The sequence below is a fragment of the Bubalus kerabau genome, chromosome 4, assembly GCF_029407905.1.
Source record: "Bubalus kerabau isolate K-KA32 ecotype Philippines breed swamp buffalo chromosome 4, PCC_UOA_SB_1v2, whole genome shotgun sequence".
In the NCBI taxonomy this organism is placed as follows: domain Eukaryota; kingdom Metazoa; phylum Chordata; class Mammalia; order Artiodactyla; family Bovidae; genus Bubalus; species Bubalus kerabau.
Window position 1 is genome coordinate 49,968,757 of NC_073627.1, and position 19,062 is coordinate 49,987,818.

The 19,062-nt window shown below is 49.1% G+C and overlaps 2 protein-coding genes across 2 annotated transcripts; both read right to left on the reverse strand.

Moving 5' to 3' along the window:
* Nucleotides 1-2,915: 2,915 nt before the first annotated feature.
* CCL16 (C-C motif chemokine ligand 16) lies at nt 2,916-7,305 on the reverse strand. The gene is made up of 3 exons (XM_055577311.1): nt 7,020-7,305; nt 4,119-4,239; nt 2,916-3,676 (listed from the first exon to the last, which is right to left on the reverse strand). Exons 1-3 carry the CDS (start codon nt 7,087-7,089, stop codon nt 3,565-3,567), a joined length of 303 nt encoding a protein of 100 aa, XP_055433286.1. The 5' UTR covers nt 7,090-7,305; the 3' UTR covers nt 2,916-3,564.
* Nucleotides 7,306-8,698: 1,393 nt separating this feature from the next.
* LOC129649662 (C-C motif chemokine 14-like) lies at nt 8,699-14,584 on the reverse strand. The gene is made up of 3 exons (XM_055577312.1): nt 14,397-14,584; nt 10,852-10,966; nt 8,699-10,374 (listed from the first exon to the last, which is right to left on the reverse strand). The coding sequence occupies exons 1-3, from the start codon at nt 14,479-14,481 to the stop codon at nt 10,290-10,292; spliced, it is 285 nt and encodes a 94-aa protein (XP_055433287.1). The 5' UTR covers nt 14,482-14,584; the 3' UTR covers nt 8,699-10,289.
* Between the last annotated feature and the right edge of the window lie 4,478 nt (nt 14,585-19,062).

A 19,062-nucleotide genomic window follows, 5' to 3' on the forward strand; every position in this document is an offset into this window, starting at 1 on the left:
AACTGGGAGTTCAGGTTTGACATAAATACATGACCATGTATGAAATAGATAGCTAGTGGAAACCTGTGTAACACAGGGAGCTCATCTTGGTGCTCTGTGGTGATCTAGAGGGTGGGATGGAGTTTCAAGAGGAAGGGGATATACGTATCCATACAGCTGATTCACTTCATTGTACAGCAGAAACTAACATAATGTTGTAAAGCAATTATACTCCAATAAAAAACAAATTAAAAAATCCCAACAACAACAAAACAGCTGATTGCAACTGAGATAAGTTACTTTTGGTTCTGAACCACTGGGAGTTTCTGACAAGTTTTATTATTATGTGCCGGGATGAGAATTTGACTTTGTATACAGATTTTTCAATTAGATTTTTGGACTGACATCTCAACTCTGAACTCTTGATAGATTAAAAAAATAAAAAAAAGACTTATGATGACATTTCCATTCCAGCTTGCTAGAATCCTGGCCCCCGCCTGTGCTTCCTGTTTTCAGGAAGCTTGTCCTTCAGGCCTTTGAACTCGAGTTCCCTGATTATGACCCTGGTGCTGGCTAAGGACTTTGAAACCTCCTGCTTGGCTGTGCACACAGATTGTGGTCTGGCTTCTGCGTCAATCCAAGCCCTGCCACCTCTCCGTGTTCACTCTGGCTCCGGCAAGCAGAGGTTCAGCCTGGCTATGTTGTATCTGTCGGTGGTTCTGTCATCCCTGGGCTGTGAGCTCCTGGAGGATGTTTGATCACAGTTAGCTTTGATTGCAGGAATTGTGGAGAGAAATCCCTGGATCCAGAAGTAGGAGCTCACAGCCTGGAGGGACGAGAAGGGAGCACTGACCTCTGTCCAGGACAAAGGGGAGGGTCAGAGTCTGAGGCCCTTACCTGCCCCAAGCTCCTGCCTGGCCAGCGTGGTGACTGACAGGTCAGTACAGGAGTTAAAGTGCTTTTGGCACAAACGACAGAAGCTAAGACCTGCTAACTCGAGCTCGTGTAAAGAAAAGGGGGTACCCAGACACCCATGGACAGATTAATGAATGAACAAAACAGGGTAGACACAGACAATGAAATATCATTCAGGCCTAGCAAGGAATGAAATCCTGACAACATGCATAAATTTTAAAAACATCGTGCTACGTGAAATAAGAGTTACAAAAGGTCAGATATGACACGATTCCATTTATAAGAGGTACCTAGAGGAATCACGTTCATAGTGATGGGAAGTAGAGAATAGAGGTTCCTAAGGGCTGGGAACTCCAGTACTTTGGCCACCTCATGCGAAGAGTTGACTCATTGGAAAAGACTCTGATGCTGGGAGGGATTGGGGGCAGGAGGAGAAGGGGACGACAGAGGATGAGATGGCTGGATGGCATCACGGACTCGATGGAGTTTGAGTGAACTCCGGGAGTTGGTGATGGACAGGGAGGCCTGGAGTGCTGCGGTTCATGGGGTCGCAAGGAGTCGGACACGACTGAGCGACTGAACTGAACTGAACTGAACTGAAGGGCTGGGGGGAGGAAGGAGGGGGAAGTTATTGTTTACGGGAAGAGAGGTTTCAGTCTGGGGTGAGGGAAGAGTTCTGGAGATGGATAGTGGTGATGGTTGCATGACAATGTGCCACTGAATTGTACACTTAAATACGGTAAAAGTGTTGGGTACGTGTGAACACACACACAACAGAACTGACCTGAACCAACAAAAAGTTATTGCAGAGGTGCTAAATGCCACCACGGTCTTCTAGGAATTCAACCAAACAGACAAAACAAACAGGAATACTGGGAAGAAAGCTGGGGCACCTCATGGAACTGAGGTTAGCCAAACCGCCAAGCCTGGAGTAGGGACAGGGCAGCTCCAGGGGCTTCGGCGGACGAGTACACAGAGCTCTTCCCTTGGGACAATGCTCCAGGGCTGGTTTCTCAGGTCCGAAGTTCATCTAAGAGAGAGTCTGATTGGTCAGCTGGGGTCAGGTGGCGTCTGGATGGGTTAGCTTCAGTTGGGGTCGGGGAGCAGGGAGGCAGGATGATGTAGTACCACTGGGCGGCCACTGGGGGCAGGCTTGGGTCAGTTTAGCAGAATCCAAGTCATTGGAAGACCAGTTTCCCAATGATCACTTCACCAAATTCGTTTCTCTATAGGGCTTTAGTCAGGGCCTTTGCCTGACTTTGCTTTGCCTTCACAACACCATTTTGGGGGAATGTTGGACTTTGTCTGAGTCCACTCCCTATTGTTGAGCTGGGGACAGAGAGGTAGGGAGGAGGGGAAAAAAATAATCCATGTCTGGAAAAAAAATAAAGTGAAAGTGTTAGTCACTCAGTCACGTCCCACTCTTAGCCACCCATGGACTGTCACCTACCAGGCTCCTCTGTCTATGGAATTCTCCAGGCAAGAATACTGGCGTAGAATGCTACTACCTTCTCCAGGGGATCTTCCCTAACCCAGGAATCGAAGCCAGGTCTCCTGCATTGCAGGCAGATTCTTTACCATCTAACGTACCAGGGAAGCCCCCCACCTCTGGCCTTGGTGCCAAGTAAAAGCTTCAGTTCCCCAAATGGAGAAATTTCTCCGGGGAATGTGAAGACCCTGAAAAAACTGAGATTAAGTTTCTGCCATCCCAGCAGAAAGGAGGCAGGGAGTTAGAAACAAAGCTGGTAATAAAGGAAATTGTGTTTACTGAATGGTTGAGTTTTGGACCAGGATTTTTACCCCCAGCCTAGCCAAATGCCCTTCCCTGTCCTACAAAGCTTGCAGTGGGAGGGACCTAGGGATTGACACCTCCTCTTTTGTTTCAGCACCATCTGCACCCACATCACCCTGGGGAAGACCCAATATTGGGGAATTCAGCAAAGCCTCAGCAACAGGGACAAAAATCATTAGCATTTGACGATTCCCATAAGAAAAGCTTAGGTTTTTTGTTTTTAATTTTTATTTATTTGGCTGCCTTGGGTCTTAGTTGCGGCATGAGGGGTTTTTTAGTTGCAACGTGTGGGATCTAGTCCCCTGACCAGGGATTGAACCTGGGCCCCCTGCACTGGGAGCACGGAGTCCTAGCCACTGGACCACCAGGGAAGTCCCAAAAGGTTAGGTTTTAAAAGAAAAACATAATAGAAGAAAAAAGAGATCTAGAAAAAGGATAAGGGTGGACAGGAAAAGTCAAGAGTCCCGTGAGTCTTTTAATGAGTGGGAGGCCAGAGAGAGCCAGAGGTGGTTTGGCTGTTGGGAAGCGGGACGTGATTGTTCAGGACGGGCTGGTGCATGGGAGGGAGGTGAGGGTCTGAAGCAGGACAAGGAGGAGGATGTGAAAGTGCTATGCTGAGCGTTAAGGATGTATCCCTGCCCTCCCCTTCAACCTTGGCATTTCCTCCAGAGACTGAGAATGTATTCAATATGCTTTACTTTTTTGAATCTCTGGCCTCTTTCTCTGAAGGTGACTCTTGTCCTTCAGACCGCAAGGTTGCCTGCGTTTTCACAGGATTACGTCTTCCCCCTCGTCGAACTTGGGCTCCATTGGAGGCCTGACCACCACGGCGAGTTGTGGATCTGGGTTTGACCTTCCTCCCATCTGGTGATGTTAACCTAGGCCAACCTCCTGGAACGCCGCAGATGAAGTCTGGGATCCTTGATGTACTCTTGGACCCAGTCGTTGTTGGGGTTGGTACAGATCTCTCGTTTCCGCTTGGTGATGAAGCTGTGGGGGTAGAGTTAGACTGTCAGGGGCCCTGGAGCAGTTAGGGGTCCAGTCCACATGCCCCCCACTTCTAGCTCACTGGGGGCTTGCCTCATGCCTTGTACCACCTCCCTAGGCCTCCCCCTGTCTGGGTCCCCTCAAAAAACTCCCCTCTCTGGCCTCTAGACCTCATCATCTCTTCTTTCAGCCCCTCTCCATTCAGCCTAGACCCTCAGGCTCGGGTTCCATTATGGCCACCATTTCTTGGACCACATGAACCAGCCATGTGCCTCTGTAAGTGGCAAAGTCTAGAACAAACCCCAGGCCTGTCCCGTGAGAGTCAAAGCCCAGGCCCTTAACTGCTGCTCCCCTGTTCTAGCATGGAGACTTGGTTCTGTGTACCCCGATCCAGCCTTGGGCTCCCCTTCCCGCTGCCTGTAAATGTCTGCAGGAAGGTGCTTACATGATTGCTGGCAGGTGACAGTTGAGGGCCCGTCTGTATCCCACCACGAGTTTTCTTGGCAATACTTTCTCATGATACTTCAGGCAGCAGGTGGGTGGGGGGTTCACCGACTCAGGAATTTCTGAGGGGATGACATTGAAAGCTGAGTTAAGAAGGCAGAGAGGGAGCCCATGGCTGCCCACCTCCATCTCCCATCTCTTGCATTTTGTCCGTTCTTCGGATGGCAAAGCCATCTGTCAGCAGGGATTGATGGTAGCTTGATGGGTAACAGGTGAAAAAGATGAATCTTCTGTAGATCTTTCAGCCTCTGGACTGAGCTTCATCAAGTACAAAGGACAGGGGGATTCACATTTGCTGATGAACTTGACTGGGCAAACATGTATTGAGCTCCTATTACAAGCCAGGCTCTATGGGAGTTAGAACATGCGGAAGATACAGTCACTACTCTTGTGTCCCTTACAGACCAGTCTGGGTGAAAAAGCAAAGTGAAAATATAAACACTACAATAGAATGTAGTCTGGGATAGACTAAAATTTGATGCAAGGGGCCATGGGAACAGAACTAGGAACACCTGACCCAGCCTGGCTGGTTGAGGAAGAAGTCCCGCAGAAGGTGGTGTCTGAGCTGATTCCTGAGGGATGAGCAGGACTTAGGCAGACAGAGGGGTCATGGGATCTGGAAGAAAGAAATATATGGAGGCCTGAGGTGGGGGAAGCCCAGCATATCTGGGAGGATGGAGCAGTTCCAAGGAGCCACAGTGCAAGGTGGGAAGGAAGAAGTAGGAAGAGGATATTAAAGAGGGCGGGGAGGGCTGCACCCCTTCTGAACTATGTCGGGGAGCCTGCATTCTGTCCTAGAGGCACCAGAGAAGCTGAGGTCGGGGGGAGGCTGAGATGCAGGGATGAGCAGGAGATGTCAGGGCAAGGGGAAAAGGCTTGTATTTAAGTTTTGGGGCCAGACAGCATGGGTTGGAGTTTTGACTAAGTGACCTGAATCATGGGCAAATTTCTTAATCTCTCTGGATGTCTTCACCCATTAAATGAAGGTATAAAAGCTCCGTCCTACACAGTAGGGGAAGGAGAAGGCAGGATGAATTGAGACAGTGGCATTGACGTATATATGCTATCATGTGTAAAACAGAGAGCTAGTGGGAAGCTGCTGTATAACCTAGGGTGCCCAGCTCAGTGCCCTCTGATGACCTAAAGAGGTGGGCTGATGGGTGGGAGGGAGGCCCAAGAGGGTGAGGATGTGTGCAAACATACAGCTGATTCACATTGTGAACAAAACATTGTAAAACAGTTATTCTGCAAGTAACAAAATATCCTATGCTATACCATAATGAAACAATATTTAAAAAGAATGCATATATATGTATAACCAAGTCACTTTGCTGTATAACAAGAGTTAACAACATTGTAAATCAACTATAAAAATAAATCAATAATAAGAAAAAGAAGTTATGTCCTAAGATTGTGGTGAGGATGAGTTGAGAAAATGCTTGCAAAACCCTTAACTCAGAGTCTGGTGTAGAAACTGTCAGTGCTTGTGATTAAGAGCTGATGGTAGGGAGAAAGGATACATGTGTAAGTATGGCTGAGTTCCTTCCCTGTCCACCTGAAACTATCACAACATTGTTAATGGCTGTACTCCAATACAAGATAAAAACTTTTTCTTTTTTTTTTTTAAGAGGTAATGGTAGTAATGGCCACTCTACTGGCTTGGAAAGTATTTTCTCTCCCTCTCTGACACTGCCAGGAGGCCAGACTTGGTTGGTTGGTAGCGCTGTGTCTCCCTGGAGCTCCCTTGACTGCTCATCATTCAAGGATATCACCTTCCCCAGCCCCCAGACCTGCAGAGTGCAAATCCCTGACCAGTAGGTGGCAAAGCTTGAGATGTCTCCAGGGCACCATTTGGCTAATCCATGCTTTGGCTGGGCCATTTTTCTTCCTGCCTGACCTTTCCGAAGGGCGATATTGCCCCCTCCCACCCCCAGGAGGCACCTCTACCCATAGTGGCCCTGGTTCTTTAAGGAGACGTTTACAGGGACCAGGGGCGTCCTGAGAGTATGTGGGCAGATTACATGGTGTGTGTGACCCTCGCTCCCCCGAGGGTTCACAAAGGCAGAATCCAGCCAGACTACGTGCCAAGGGCAGCCTTAGGGAGAAAGGAAGGGCTGGGGCCATTAAAGGCGGGTATGTACTGAGAGATGGCCTGAGTCTCTGGTCCCTTGCCTGTCACCCGCCCTCATAAATGCTGGTAGAGGCAGAGCCCATGCGTCTGCCTCATGGCTGCAAAGCCTTTCAATCTCCTTCAACCCCTTTTCTGTTTTCTACAAACTTTTTTAGCCCTAGGCTGGGAGATGGAGACAAGGGTCCAGAAATCCTCAAATGGCACATGTGGGCATCCCACTGGGGCGTCTCTTGGTTGCCATGACAGTCCCAGAAATCTACAACAGATCCTGCCCGCAAGGGGTGTCTAGATTCAGACTCCCCGTTCTGGGCTTAGCCCCAAATCTCCCTCCTCCGGCCTCCCTGACTCCCTCGGTCCTGCCCTACCTGAGCAGGCATGGCTTTTCCCACCCACTTGCCTTGCCTTCCTCCTCATCACATACGTTTGTGATTGTCCCTTCTGCTCCTTCCTTGGCTCTTCCTCCTAAATGATCATTCCTGCTGTGTCCTCAGGACTCCTGACGTGACCTCGACCCAGCTTCCTGAAACTGCCCAGACCCAGCAGCTCTGGAGCGCAGCTCAGCTCTGCTTGCCAGGGGCCAGTGTGCAGCAGCATGGGTGCAGGTGGGGGCCTGGGGCTGATGACGGAGGCCTGAGAGCACTCTTGGCATCACCCTGGCCCGCTCCCTGTTCCCTTGGCTCAGTGCCGCCCTCCAGGGGTAGGTGGACTCACTTGGCTGACTGTGAACAACAGAAGTGATGGTGAGAATGAGGAGAAAGAGGGCAGCCACGGAGACCTTCATCCTCTCAGTGGGCAGTCAGGCTCCGGTAGAGGCTGGGCGGACACAGTCTCCTTCCTTGCTGGTCACCCACGTGGGGCCCTCAGCTCTCTGGACTCTGACCACTTCAGAGGGGGTGGAGGAGGAGAGACGATGGTCCTCCCTTCCTGTTTGCTGAAAGGGAGGGCAGTGGAGGGTGGGGTCTGGTGCACAGTTGAATTTGCTAATATTTGCATCTGCATGAAGGAAAAGAGAAAGGGAAGAACATGCTCTGGGTGTCAGCTCCCTTCAGGCCCTATTTTACTTAAACTTCACAGAGGGGAGTAGAGACTTTATTCCCATTTTGCAGATGAGGCCCCTGAGGCTTAGAGAGGCTAAATAAATCTCACGTGGGTAGGAGGCAGATGCTGTTTAGTCACTAAGTCGACTCGACTTTTTGTGGCCCCATGGACTGTAACCCACCAGGCTCCTCTGTCTGTGGGGTTCTCCAGGCCAGAATACTGGAGTGGGTTGCCATGCCCTCCTCCAGGGCATCTTCTCGACCCAGGGATTGAACCTACGTCTCCTCCATTGACAGGCAGATTCTTTACCACGGAGCCAGATAGGCAGTCCTGGAAACAGAATCTGTGTGGCTTCATTGTGTTCCCCGCCCCCATCTCTACTTTGGGAAAGAAGAGGGAAGGTTGAACCAACCTTTTCCCCAGGTGATCAGTCTTTGGGAGGCCAACAGAAAGCAGGGTTAGAGAGAGCACAGACTGAGGCAAGGGTAGGGTTTAGTGACCTTGGAAAAGAGTGTCCCCCTCGCCCCCTGTCCAAGGACACACGATGGAACTCACACTTTCTTGTTGTAGATTATGCCACTAATACTCTTCCCCCCATTCCTAAAGGGCCAGATCTTTGGGTCCCTGTTTGCTGAAATGTTTGTCTCATTTGTCGATGCTCTCATTTACCTCTTTGGACCTTGGACTGGGAACCAGTTTCAGGTCTAATTGGCTGATCCCTCCTGGGTGCCCTCGTGCATGCGGGAAAAGTCTCTTCAGTTGTGTCCAACTATTTGCGACCCCATGGACTGTAGCCCGCCAGGCTCCTCTGTCCTTCGGACTCTCCAGGCAAAAATACTGGAGTGGGTTGCTGTATCCTCTTCCAGGGGATCTTCCTAACCCAGAGATCAGACCAGCTTCTCTTAGGTCTCCGGCATTAGCAGGCGAGTTCTTTACCCCTAGCGCCACCTGGGAAGCCTGGGTGCCCTCAGTGTGGGTTAATCCAATCTGCCACCATGGCCAATCATGGCCAGCAGAGGGCCGTCCAACACGGTGAACCTGACAACCTGCTTCTGGGTCCCAGAGTTCCAGCTTCTGGCTTCCCTGGTGGCTCAATGATAAAGAATCCTCCTGCAATGCAGGAGTCGCAGGAGACATAGGTTCAATCCCTGGGTTGGGAAGATGCCCTGGAGGAGGGCATCGCAACCCACTCCAGTAGAGGGGCTTGGTGGGCTACAAAGCGACTTAGCGTGGGCCTGTGGACCTGCCCCTCAGTATCTTCTCTTTTCAGACTGCCTCAGAACCCTGTTCCAGGCTGAAGGCAGCTTTCAGAGAAGAAATGAAAAAGGGGATTTGCTCTTTGATGGACTGTGACCTCTAGAGGCATGAGGGAGTGTTTCAGGAGATGGCAGTTGTGGGGGACGGGGCATGGGGAAATAAGGATGTCGAAAATCCTTGTGGGTCTTTCTGTTTGGCAAGATTGCTTATAAAATAGGGAAAAGCAGGCAATGCAATTAGTCCTGGTGGGTTCAAGGCAGTTAGTGGTGGTAAAGCTGTGGCTTTTTATGAGGGTAGAGGGGTAGGTATATGAGATACCCCTTAACCTCTGTATGTGGAGGAGAGGAGGTATGAGGAAGCCTGCTGTGCCTTTGCTGTGCAGGCACCCTTGGTCTTTGTGGGGGGCTGGAGACCATGGAGGGTGGTCATAGTGTCTACACTGGGTGTGCTCTTCCTCTGTGTATGCAGAGCTCCTTGAACCTGGAAGATGGGTCTGAGAGCCTTTGGGGTCAGCTGGAACATAAGCTTCCTCTTGGTTCCTTTCTCATTCCGTCTATCCACCCATCCACCATCCATTCATCCACCCATCTATGCATTCATCCATCCACCCATTCATCCATCCACTATCCATCCATCCACCCATCTATCTATCCATCCATTTATGCATCCATCCACCCATTCATCCACCATCCACTATCCATCCATCCATCCACCCATCTATCCATCCATCCGTTTATGCATCCATCCACTCATTCATCCACCATCCATCCATCCATCCACTGATCTATTCATCCATTTATCCACCCACCCATCTATGCATCTATCCATCCACCCATCATCTATGCACCATCCATTCATTCATCTATGCATTCATCCATCCACCCGTTCATCCACCATCCACTATCCATCCATCTATGCATGCATACATCCATCCATCCATCTATCCACCCACCCATCCATCCATTTCCTGAGCACCTGATGTGGGCCAGACTTTTTGCTCTGCCTTGTGAAGTACACAAAAATGAATACAACAATATAGTGCAACCTGATGTGTGTATGTGGATGGGGAAGAATTGGATAAAATTTGTCCGTCAATCATTCCTATCTTAGCCAGCAGGGAACAAAAGGCCTTGGGACCAGCACAGAAAAAGACTATGGAACTTAACTGTTATAGAGAGGCCTTTATGAAGATTTAGCTGCAAAATCAAGCTTTCCTTGTGAAGCTTAAATAAATGAATGCACATAGACTGCTTTAGCAGAGTGCTTGGACTATGGAGGCGCTACAAAAATAGTATCTGTTTTTATTGTGGTCATTACTGTCTCAAGGTAGTGTGTCTTCCTCACTTCCTGCTCAGTTTCTCTCTACCTCCATGGCAGACCTGACCCTTTTTTTTTTTTTTTCACCAGGCTCTGGCCACACTTCTGCAGAGTGAAGCATGAAGCTGAGGGTGGCACCCTGAGCTGCCCTTCCAGAGCAGGCATGGCTGGGCTCACCAGTGTCCTCAAGTCCGCTGCCAGCGGGGAAATTTAGTAGAAATGAATGAGGGCAGGGAAGGGCCTGACTGGTCTTTAATTCAAGTCAGGGCATCTCCCAGGAGGCGGCTGGGGCTGAGCTGGGAGGAGGGGAGTGGGGTTCAACCCCCTCTCTTTAAATCCCAAGCTGTGTCCTTCTCCATTACTTCTGGGTCACTCCTCCAGTTCCTTGATATAGTCCTGGACCCAGCCATCACAGGGGTTCGCACAGATGTAATTGCCCTTCTTGGTGATGAAGCTGTGGAACAAGAGGGGAGAAGGATGACCAACCAAGGCTCCGGGAGCCAGGAAGTGACAGCCAGTCCTTCCTTCTTCACAGATTCCTCATTCCACCCAGACTGGTTCCCCTTCCTTAGTTAGAAGCAGCCCAGGGCCAGTGTCTTTTCGGAGATACACCCTCCAGCCCCTCAGGGCTGCTTAGACCCGTCCAGTCTCCATGCCCAACCCAGGAGGTGTCCCTTGCCTCTCCTTCCCCTCCCCACCACACCCTCATCCATGGGCCCAGCTTCCTCCTGGCCCCAGCAGGGCCCCCCTGATGGCCCCTGAGCCCCAAGTCTGCTTCCCCCCACCCCACCCCGTGCTGCTTCTCTCTATGGACACACCTGAGAGCACTCTGGGGAGCACCCATCCTGCGTTCTCCCCCCTGCCCTTCCCCACCGTGCTCCCAGCCCTACGGGCTCCCCCTCCCCCAGGGCGGTGTGTGGGTTCCACCTACACGATTCCAGGCTTGGAGCACTGGCTGCTGGTCTCATAATAGCTTGAAACACGCTGTCGGGGGACTGGCCGGCTCACGTAGGTGAGGCAGCACTCGGCGGGGTGGTAAGGTCCTCCTGAGGAGAAAGAGGGGAGTGAGCTGAGATCAGGATGCTCGTTAAAGATGCAGGGTGCTGACTGCCTCTGGAACCCTAGGGGGTGCAGGAGGGAAGGAAGGAGAGCACCCCAGAATTCAGAGAGAGGGCTGTAGAAAAAGCTCAGTCCCCTGGCCTCCCTCTCAAGCTAATCCCCGGGCTCCTCTTTATCTCCTCCTTCATCACTGATCACCCTGCCTCCCTTTCTCTCACCCCCGTGGAGTCCTTTACCAAAGTCACCTCATGGACTGTAGCCCGCCAGGCTCCCCTGTCCAAGGAATCCTCCAGGCCAGAATACTGGAGTGGGTTTCCCATTCCCTTCTCCAGGGGCTCTTCCCTGACCCAGGGATCAAACCCAGGTCTCCTGCATCGCAGGCAGATTCTTTACCATCTGAGCCACCAGGGAAGCTATGTTTTCATGAGCCCCCCTGCTCTAAACCGGCCAGCTCCCTGACCCCACATTAGACAAAAATACCCATCCTATAGCATCCTAACCAACCACCTAACACCACCCTTCTAGCAAGAAGTTTCTTTGTCTTGAGGCTATAAAAATTGGCTACCAGCCCACAAAAGGCACTGTCATTGTCTTGAGCCAGCCCACTGGCCTAACAGCATCTCTTGCTCTAGTAAACTCTCTTCTCCTCTCATTCTGCCTCATGTCTGGAAATTCTTTTCCAACCTGCGCATAGACCACGACAATTGCCGCCTCCCCCCCAAAGGACTGGCTGATGACTTTGAACTCTGGATGGAAGCGCAGCAAAGTCCAGATCTCAGTGAGCACACAACCCTGGGGAGAAGGGATATTAGGGGGGAAAAGTCCCAATAGGATTGGAGATGCAGATCCTGTCCCTCCCAGTGCCCCCATCCTGCCTGATGCCCACTGAACCCACGCCCTGCCAAGAGGGCAGAATGCCCACACCAAGACCCACAGACAATGACCAGGGAGCTAGGACTCCCAGATCTAACCCCATCCAGCCTCTGTTGGCTTTGCACCCATCACCCCCATGTCTGCTCATCTGTGAACAAGGCGGTTAACTGCTTTGGCGGCTGACTGCATTTTACACACAGCTTCCTGGAGATGCAGAGGCACTGGGGAGCTGAGTCACCGGTATAAGACCCCATCTGCCGTTTTTTCCCTGTTTTACATTTTGGGCCTCCTGTGTAAGATTTTGCTGGAAGAAAAATTTTCCTGATCTGAAACACTTAAAAAAAATCACTGTATTTTTCAGTTATTTTTTGATTCCAAAATTTCATGGCTCTTGTAGGAGGTGCTCTTGGTGACAACAAAGTCACACCAAGATCGAATCACAGGGGCAGCAGGGGAGGGGTTTCAGATCAAGGGCCTTGCAGTTAGGGGGTGCAGTGATTGGGGCTGTCACGCTATGTGACCAACCTGGACAGAAATATGGGTGTGCACAGCGATGGCCTCGGGATCACTGAGGTGCTTGGGTGGCAAGGGAAGGGCTGGTCGTCTTATGAGCGCCATGTCCAGCAGCACTCGCACCCCCTAAAGAGTGGAGTAAGGGACCCCCTGGTCCCTGAGAAGCAGAGTCACAGCATCCTCTGAGCTGCCCAGTGACTCCTCAGATAAGCAAAGCAAACTGTCCCCATTCCACCCGGTTTAGTCTAGCTCTACTTCAACAGCCTTCTATGTCTCCCCTCAGTTTCTAGAAAGGAAACGAGGTAAAATTGCAGAGTGAGGAATAGCTTGGGTTGCCTGTAAAGGCAGCTCTTCCGAAGAAACAAGCTGAAAAATGGTGGCCTAGGAGCTCCCCCATCCCAACTGTTCCATTCCCCCAAGTACATACCCAAGTGATGCTACACTCGTGGGGTAGGGAGACCCTGGAAGCAGCCTGGACCCAAATCTCAGGGGGTAAAGGGACAAAGTGACCTTGAGGGTCCCGAACACATCTTCCCAGTCTCCTGGGGAATAATGAGCCCAAATGGGATGGGCCTGTCTTTAGTTTAATGGCAAAGAGAGAGGAATGGAGGGAGTGAAGAGATAACCTGGCCTCACGGCATGGCGTTGGCAGGGAGGGGACTGGTCCTGGGCAATGTGAGGATGAAACCAGTTTAAGAGGACATCAGACACAGTAGAATACTACTCAGCTGTAAAAAGAATGAAATATTGCCATTTGCAGCCACCTGGTTGGACTTGGAGGGCATTATGCTAAGTGATTCCCTGATAGTTTGGTTGGTAAAGAATCGCCTGCAATGCAGGAGACCCCGGTTTGATTCCTGGGCCGGGAAGATCCGCTGGAGAAGGGATAGGCTACCCACTCCAGTATTCTTGGGCTTCCCTTGTGGCTCAGCTGGTAAAGAATCTGCCTGCAATGTGGGAGAATTGGTTTTGATCCCTGGATTGGGAAGATCCCCTGTAGAAGGGAAAGGGTGCCCATTCTGGCCTGGAGAATTCCACAGATTATATCCATGGGGTTGCAAAGAGTAGGACACGACTGAGTGACTTTCACAGCAACAGAGCATGCTAAGTGAAATAAGTCAGACAGAGAAAAATAAACACAGTATCATATCCTTATATGTAGAATCTAAAAAACACAACAAACAAATGAGTAGAACAAAAAAGAAATAGATTCACAGATATACAGAACAATAGTGTTTACCAGTAGGGAGAAGGAAGGGGGGAGGGGCAAAGTTGGGCTAGGGGATTAAGAGGTACAAACAATTAAGTATAAAATAAGCTACAAGGATACATTATACAACACAGGGAATACAGTCAATATTTTATAACTATAAATTGAATATGATCTTTACAAATTATGAATCACTATATTAGACACCTTAGGTAATATAACCTTGTGTATGCATGCGTGCTAAGTTACTTCAGTCGTGTCCGACTCTTTGTGACCCTATGGACTGCAGCCCACCAGACTCCTCTGTCCATGGGATTTCCCAGGCAAGAGTACTGGAGTGGGTTGCCATATCCTCTTTTAGGGGATCTTCCCCACCCAGGGATCCAACCCAAGTCTCTTGCATCTCCTGCACTGGCAGTGGGGTTCTTTACCACTGGCGCCACCTGGGAAGTCTATACAACCTTGTATAGCAACTATGTTGTTGTTATTTAGTTGCTAAATAGTATCTGACACTTTGCCACCCCTGGATTGTAACTGGCCAGGTTCCTCTGTCCGTGGGATTTTCCAGGTAAGAACACTGGAGTGGGCTGCTGTATCTTCCTCTAGGGGGTCTCCCCGATCCAGAGATTAAACCCGCATCTCCTGCTTGGCAGGAGGATTCTTTACCACTGAGCCACCTGGGGAGCCCACAGCAACTATACTTCAGTAATAAAGAAAAGAAGACACTAGACCCCCTTCTAGAGCCCCTTTCTCTTCGCATCCCAGCAACCTGGCTCCTGCTTGCTCTCTGCAGGGACCAGGTTGGAAGGTGTTGCACTCACTGAAAGACGATCCATTCTTGGACCCAAGGGCCACAGTGATGCTGAGGAGGAGGAGGAAGGAGACGGCTGCTGTGGAGACCTTCATCCTCCCATGGAGGAGCAGCTGCAGGAGGAGAGGCAGCCTGGTAGGGGCTTCAGAGTCTTCCTGGGCTTCGGAAGTTTTGAGAAATGTTCATCTAGACAATTTTTTTTTTTTTCCAGTAAGGGAACTAGGATTTCAAAGGGAAGTAGGAAGCAGTAGATCCCTCAGCGATTTCACATCCTGCACATGTGTTGAGGGTGGAGTGAAGGAAGCCTGGAGAGCCAAGATTTCAGACAGGAAATTGACCTCCACCCTAGTGGGAATATGTTTAACCCTTTTCTATTGCCAGATTTTAGATATGATTTTTTATTTTTTATCCCATGCTCAGTCGCACAGTCATATCTGACTCTTTGTGACCCCATGGACTGTAGCCTACCAGGCTCTTCTGTCCATGGGATTCTCCAGGCAAGAATACTAGAGTGGGTTGCCATGTCCTACTCCAGGGGATCTTCCTGACCCAGGGATCGAACCCACATCTCCTGCATCTCCTGCATTGGCAGGTGGATTCTTTACCACTGAGCAACTTTGGAAGCCCTGTTTAACCCTCTGACATACGCCTTTCCTTAGTCATAGATAGACCACGAGCCCTGTGGGGAGGGAAGACTGGCTCAGCCTTAGTTCAAGATCTCAAGGCTGGGATGTGTCCTGTACTTAGTTCCGGTTCCAGGCCCCAGAGCAAGGCTGTATGGGGGCCGGAGGTCAGAGGGGATTTGAAGTAATAAGATAGGGTCTCCAGTCTTGGAAATCCTCACTTAAGCTCTTCAATAGAACCTTTGGCTCCCAACCTCATCCTCACTCCTTCACTGTCCCTTGAGGGTGAAGAAATGCCATGGTGCTCACTAGATAATTTATTTAACAAGCTTTATACTTTAATATGGGGCTTCCCAGGTGGTGCTAGTGGTAAAGAACCCGCTTGCCAATAGAGGAGATATAAAAGACGTGAGTTTGATCCCTGGATCAGGAACATCCCCTGGAGGAGGGTATGGCAACCCGCTCCAGTATTCTTGCCTGGAGAATCCCATGGACAGACGATACAGTCCATAGGGTTGCAAAGAGTTGGACATGACTGAAGCAACCTCGGGTGCACACACACACACTTTAATACACACTAGCTGTTGTCCCAAATGTTTCATGAATTTAGGCATTTTAAGCCTTATATTATAAGGCTTAAATTATATTAGCTTATATTATATTAGCAGTTGAGGAAACTGAGGCACAAAAAGCATCCATAACTTGCCCAAGCTCTGACAGTTGATAAGTGGAATCAGGCTTCAAACTCCAATCAGGTAGTCTGGTTCCCAAGTCTATGTTCTTTTTAAAAAAAAATATTTATCTAATTACTTGGCTGCACTGAGTCTTAGTTGCAGCGTGCAGGATCTTCGTCTTCATAGTGGCACATGAGATATTTAGCTGTGGCATGAGGAATTTTCAACTGTGGCATGTGGGACCTAGCTTCCTGACAAAGGGGTGGGACCTAGCTTCCTGACAAAGGGATGGAACCTAGGCACCCTGCATTAAGAGCATGGAGTCGTAGCCACTGGACAACCAGGGAAGTCTTCCAAGTCTGTGTTCCCAATCACTATGCTATGGAGAAGAGTCATGGGAGTCCCAATCGAGCGGTTCCTAAAATTGTCCTGCTTGGTTTGGCTTCTCTATAAAACCTTTGGTCTGAGACATTTCTGAGTTCAGGGAGTAGATCTCTTTGGGACCGTCTCCTGGTTTCTCACTTTGTGACAGAGAAGCTTAATGGGAACCTAGAAGATGCCTTATTTGGGGTTCAGTTCAGTTCAGTCGCTCAGTCGTGTCTGACTCTTTGCAACCCCATGGACTGCAGCACGCCAGGCTTCCCTGTCCATCACCAACTCCCAGAGGCTATTCAAACTCATGTCCATCGAGTTGGTGATGCCATCCAACCATCTCATCCTCTGTCACCCCCTTCTTCTCTTGCCTTCAATCTTTCCCAGCATCAGGGTCTTTTCCAATGAGTCAGTTCTTCACTTCAGGTGGTCAAAGTATTGGAGTCAGTCCTTCAGCGTCAGTCCTTCCAGTGAATATTCAGGACTGATTTCCTTTAGGATGGACTGGTTGGATGTCTTTGCAGTCCAAGGGACTCTAGCAGGCAGCTAGCAGGTTTCTTGGACTAGCAGTGGCCTGGAGCTCAGTGCTGGAAACTGTTCTGAAGCTGCGTCCATGGATCATGTGACTGATGTGCTTTCTGTGAAGGGGAAGCTTGGTGCTACGTACTTGCTGTCCTTAGATCTGTCTACATGGGCCATTTACAGAGGAGAAGTTGGGACTCAGGAAGGGCAGAGACTCGCTCACATCATGAAATGATTTGAATGTAGGACTGATCCACTCTTCCATCTCTCAGTCCAATAGCCTTGACCACACTCTTCCAGGGGGGGCCCTTGCCCCATTCTTTCTGCTTTTGTGGTTAGAAGGCTGTTTCCATCTTCTCTCCTCCACTCATCGAGGCAGGGCAGGCCTAGCAGATAGCAAATGATCTGTAAGTATATGTTTTATTTATTTACTTAAAAAATATTTATTTGGCTGTGTTGGGTCTTAGTTGCAGCATGCAAAACCTTCCTTGCAGCATATGGACTCTCTAGCTGTGGTTTGTGGGCTCAGTTGCTCTGCAGAATCTTAGTTATCCAACCAGGGATCGAACCTGTATCCCCTGCATTGCAGGGTAGATTCTTAACCACTGGACCATCGTGGAAATTTCTCTAAGTGTATGTTTCAGAAGAAGGATCAATTAAGCTGGTCTAAGTAGGTGCCCAATATGCTACTGGAGATCAGTGGAGAAATAACTCCAGAAAGAATGAAGGGATGGAGCCAAAGCAAAAACAATACCTAGCTGTGGATGTGACTGCTGATAGAAGCAAGGTCCAATGCTGTAAAGAGCAATATTGCATAGGAACCTGGAATGTCAGGTCCATGAATCAAAGCAAATTGGAAGTGGTCAAACAAGAGATGGCAAGAGTGAACGTTGACATTCTAGGAATTAGCAAACTCAAATGGACTGGAATGGGTGAATTTAACTCAGATGACCATTATATCTACTACTGCAGGCAGGAACCCCTCAGAAGAAATGGAGTAGCCATCATGGTCAACAAAAGAGTCCTAAATGCAGTACTTGGATGCAATCTCAAAAATGACAGAATGATCTCTGCTCGTCTCCAAGGCAAACCATTCAATATCACAGTAATCCAAGTCTATGCCCCAACCAGTAACACTGAAGAAGCTGAAGTTGAATGGTTCTATGAAGACCTACAAGACCTTTTAGAACTAACACCCAAAAAAGATGTCCTTTTCATTAGAGGGGACTGGAATGCAAAAGTAGAAAGTCAAGAAACACCTGGAGTAACAGGCAAATTTGGCCTTGGAATACGGAATGAAGCAGGGCAAAGACTAATAGAGTTTTGTCAAGAGAACACACTGGTCATAGCAAATACCCTCTTCCAACAACACAAGAGAAGACTCTACACATGGACATCACCAGGTGGTCAACACCGAAATCAAATTGATTATATTCTTTGCAGCCAAAGATGGAGAAGCTCTACACAGTCAGCAAAAACAAGACCAGGAGCTGACTGTGGCTCAGACCATGAACTCCTTATTGCTAAATTCAGACTTAAATTGAAGAAAGTAGGGAAAACCACTAGACCATTCAGGTATGACCTAAATCAAATTACTTATGATTATACAGTGGAAGTGAGAAATAGATTTAAGGGCCTAGATCTGATAGAGTGCCTGATGAACTATGGACTGAGGTTTGTGACATTGTACAGGAGACAGGGATCAAGATCATCCCCATGGAAAAGAAATGCAAAAAAGCAAAATGGCTGTCTGGGAAGGCCTTACAAATAGCTGTGAAAAGAATAGAAGCGAAAAGCAAAGGAGAAAAGGAAAGATATAAGCATCTGAATGCAGAGTTCCAAAGAATAGTAAGAAGAGATAAGAAAGCCTTCCTCAGCGATCAGTGCAAAGAAATAGAGGAAAACAACAGAATGGGGAAGACTAGAGATCTCTTCAAGAAAATTAGAGATACCAAGGGAACATTTCATGCAAAGATGGGCTCGATAAAGGACAGAAATGGTATGGACCTAACAGAAGCAGAAGATATTAAGAAGAGGTGGCAAGAATACACAGAACTATACAAAAAAGATCTTCATGACCCAGATAATCATGATGGTGTGATCACTCACCTAGAGCCAGACATCCTGGAATGTGAAGTCAAGTGGGCCTTAGAAAGCATCACTACGAACAAAGCTAGTGGAGGTGATGGAATTCCAGTTGAGCTCTTTCAAATCCTGAAAGATGATGCTGTGAAAGTGCTGCACTCAATATGCCAGCAAATTTGGAAAACTCAGCAGTGGCCACAGGACTGGAAAAGGTCAGTTTTCATTCCAATCCCAAAGAAAGGCAATGCCAAAGAATGCTCAAACTACCGCACAATTGCACTCATCTCACATAATAGTAAGGTAATGCTCAAAATTCTCCAAGCCAGGCTTCAGCCATACATGAACCGTGAACTTCCAGATGTTCAAGCTGATTTTAGAAAAGGCAGAGGAACCAGAGATC

Excerpts from the sequence above, each read along its gene's own strand:
- CCL16 (XM_055577311.1), bottom strand. The coding sequence starts at position 7,089 with ATGAAGGTCTCCGTGGCTGCCCTCTTTCTCCTCATTCTCACCATCACT. Across the intron at positions 4,240-7,019 it reads TGTTGTTCACAGTCAGCCAA|AAATTCCTGAGTCGGTGAAC; the intron begins GTGAGTCCACCT and ends TCATCCCCTCAG. Across the intron at positions 3,677-4,118 it reads TGTCACCTGCCAGCAATCAT|CTTCATCACCAAGCGGAAAC; the intron begins GTAAGCACCTTC and ends CTACCCCCACAG.
- LOC129649662 (XM_055577312.1), bottom strand. The coding sequence starts at position 14,481 with ATGAAGGTCTCCACAGCAGCCGTCTCCTTCCTCCTCCTCCTCAGCATC. Across the intron at positions 10,967-14,396 it reads CAAGAATGGATCGTCTTTCA|GAGGACCTTACCACCCCGCC; the intron begins GTGAGTGCAACA and ends CTTTCTCCTCAG. Across the intron at positions 10,375-10,851 it reads TGCTCCAAGCCTGGAATCGT|CTTCATCACCAAGAAGGGCA; the intron begins GTAGGTGGAACC and ends CTTGTTCCACAG.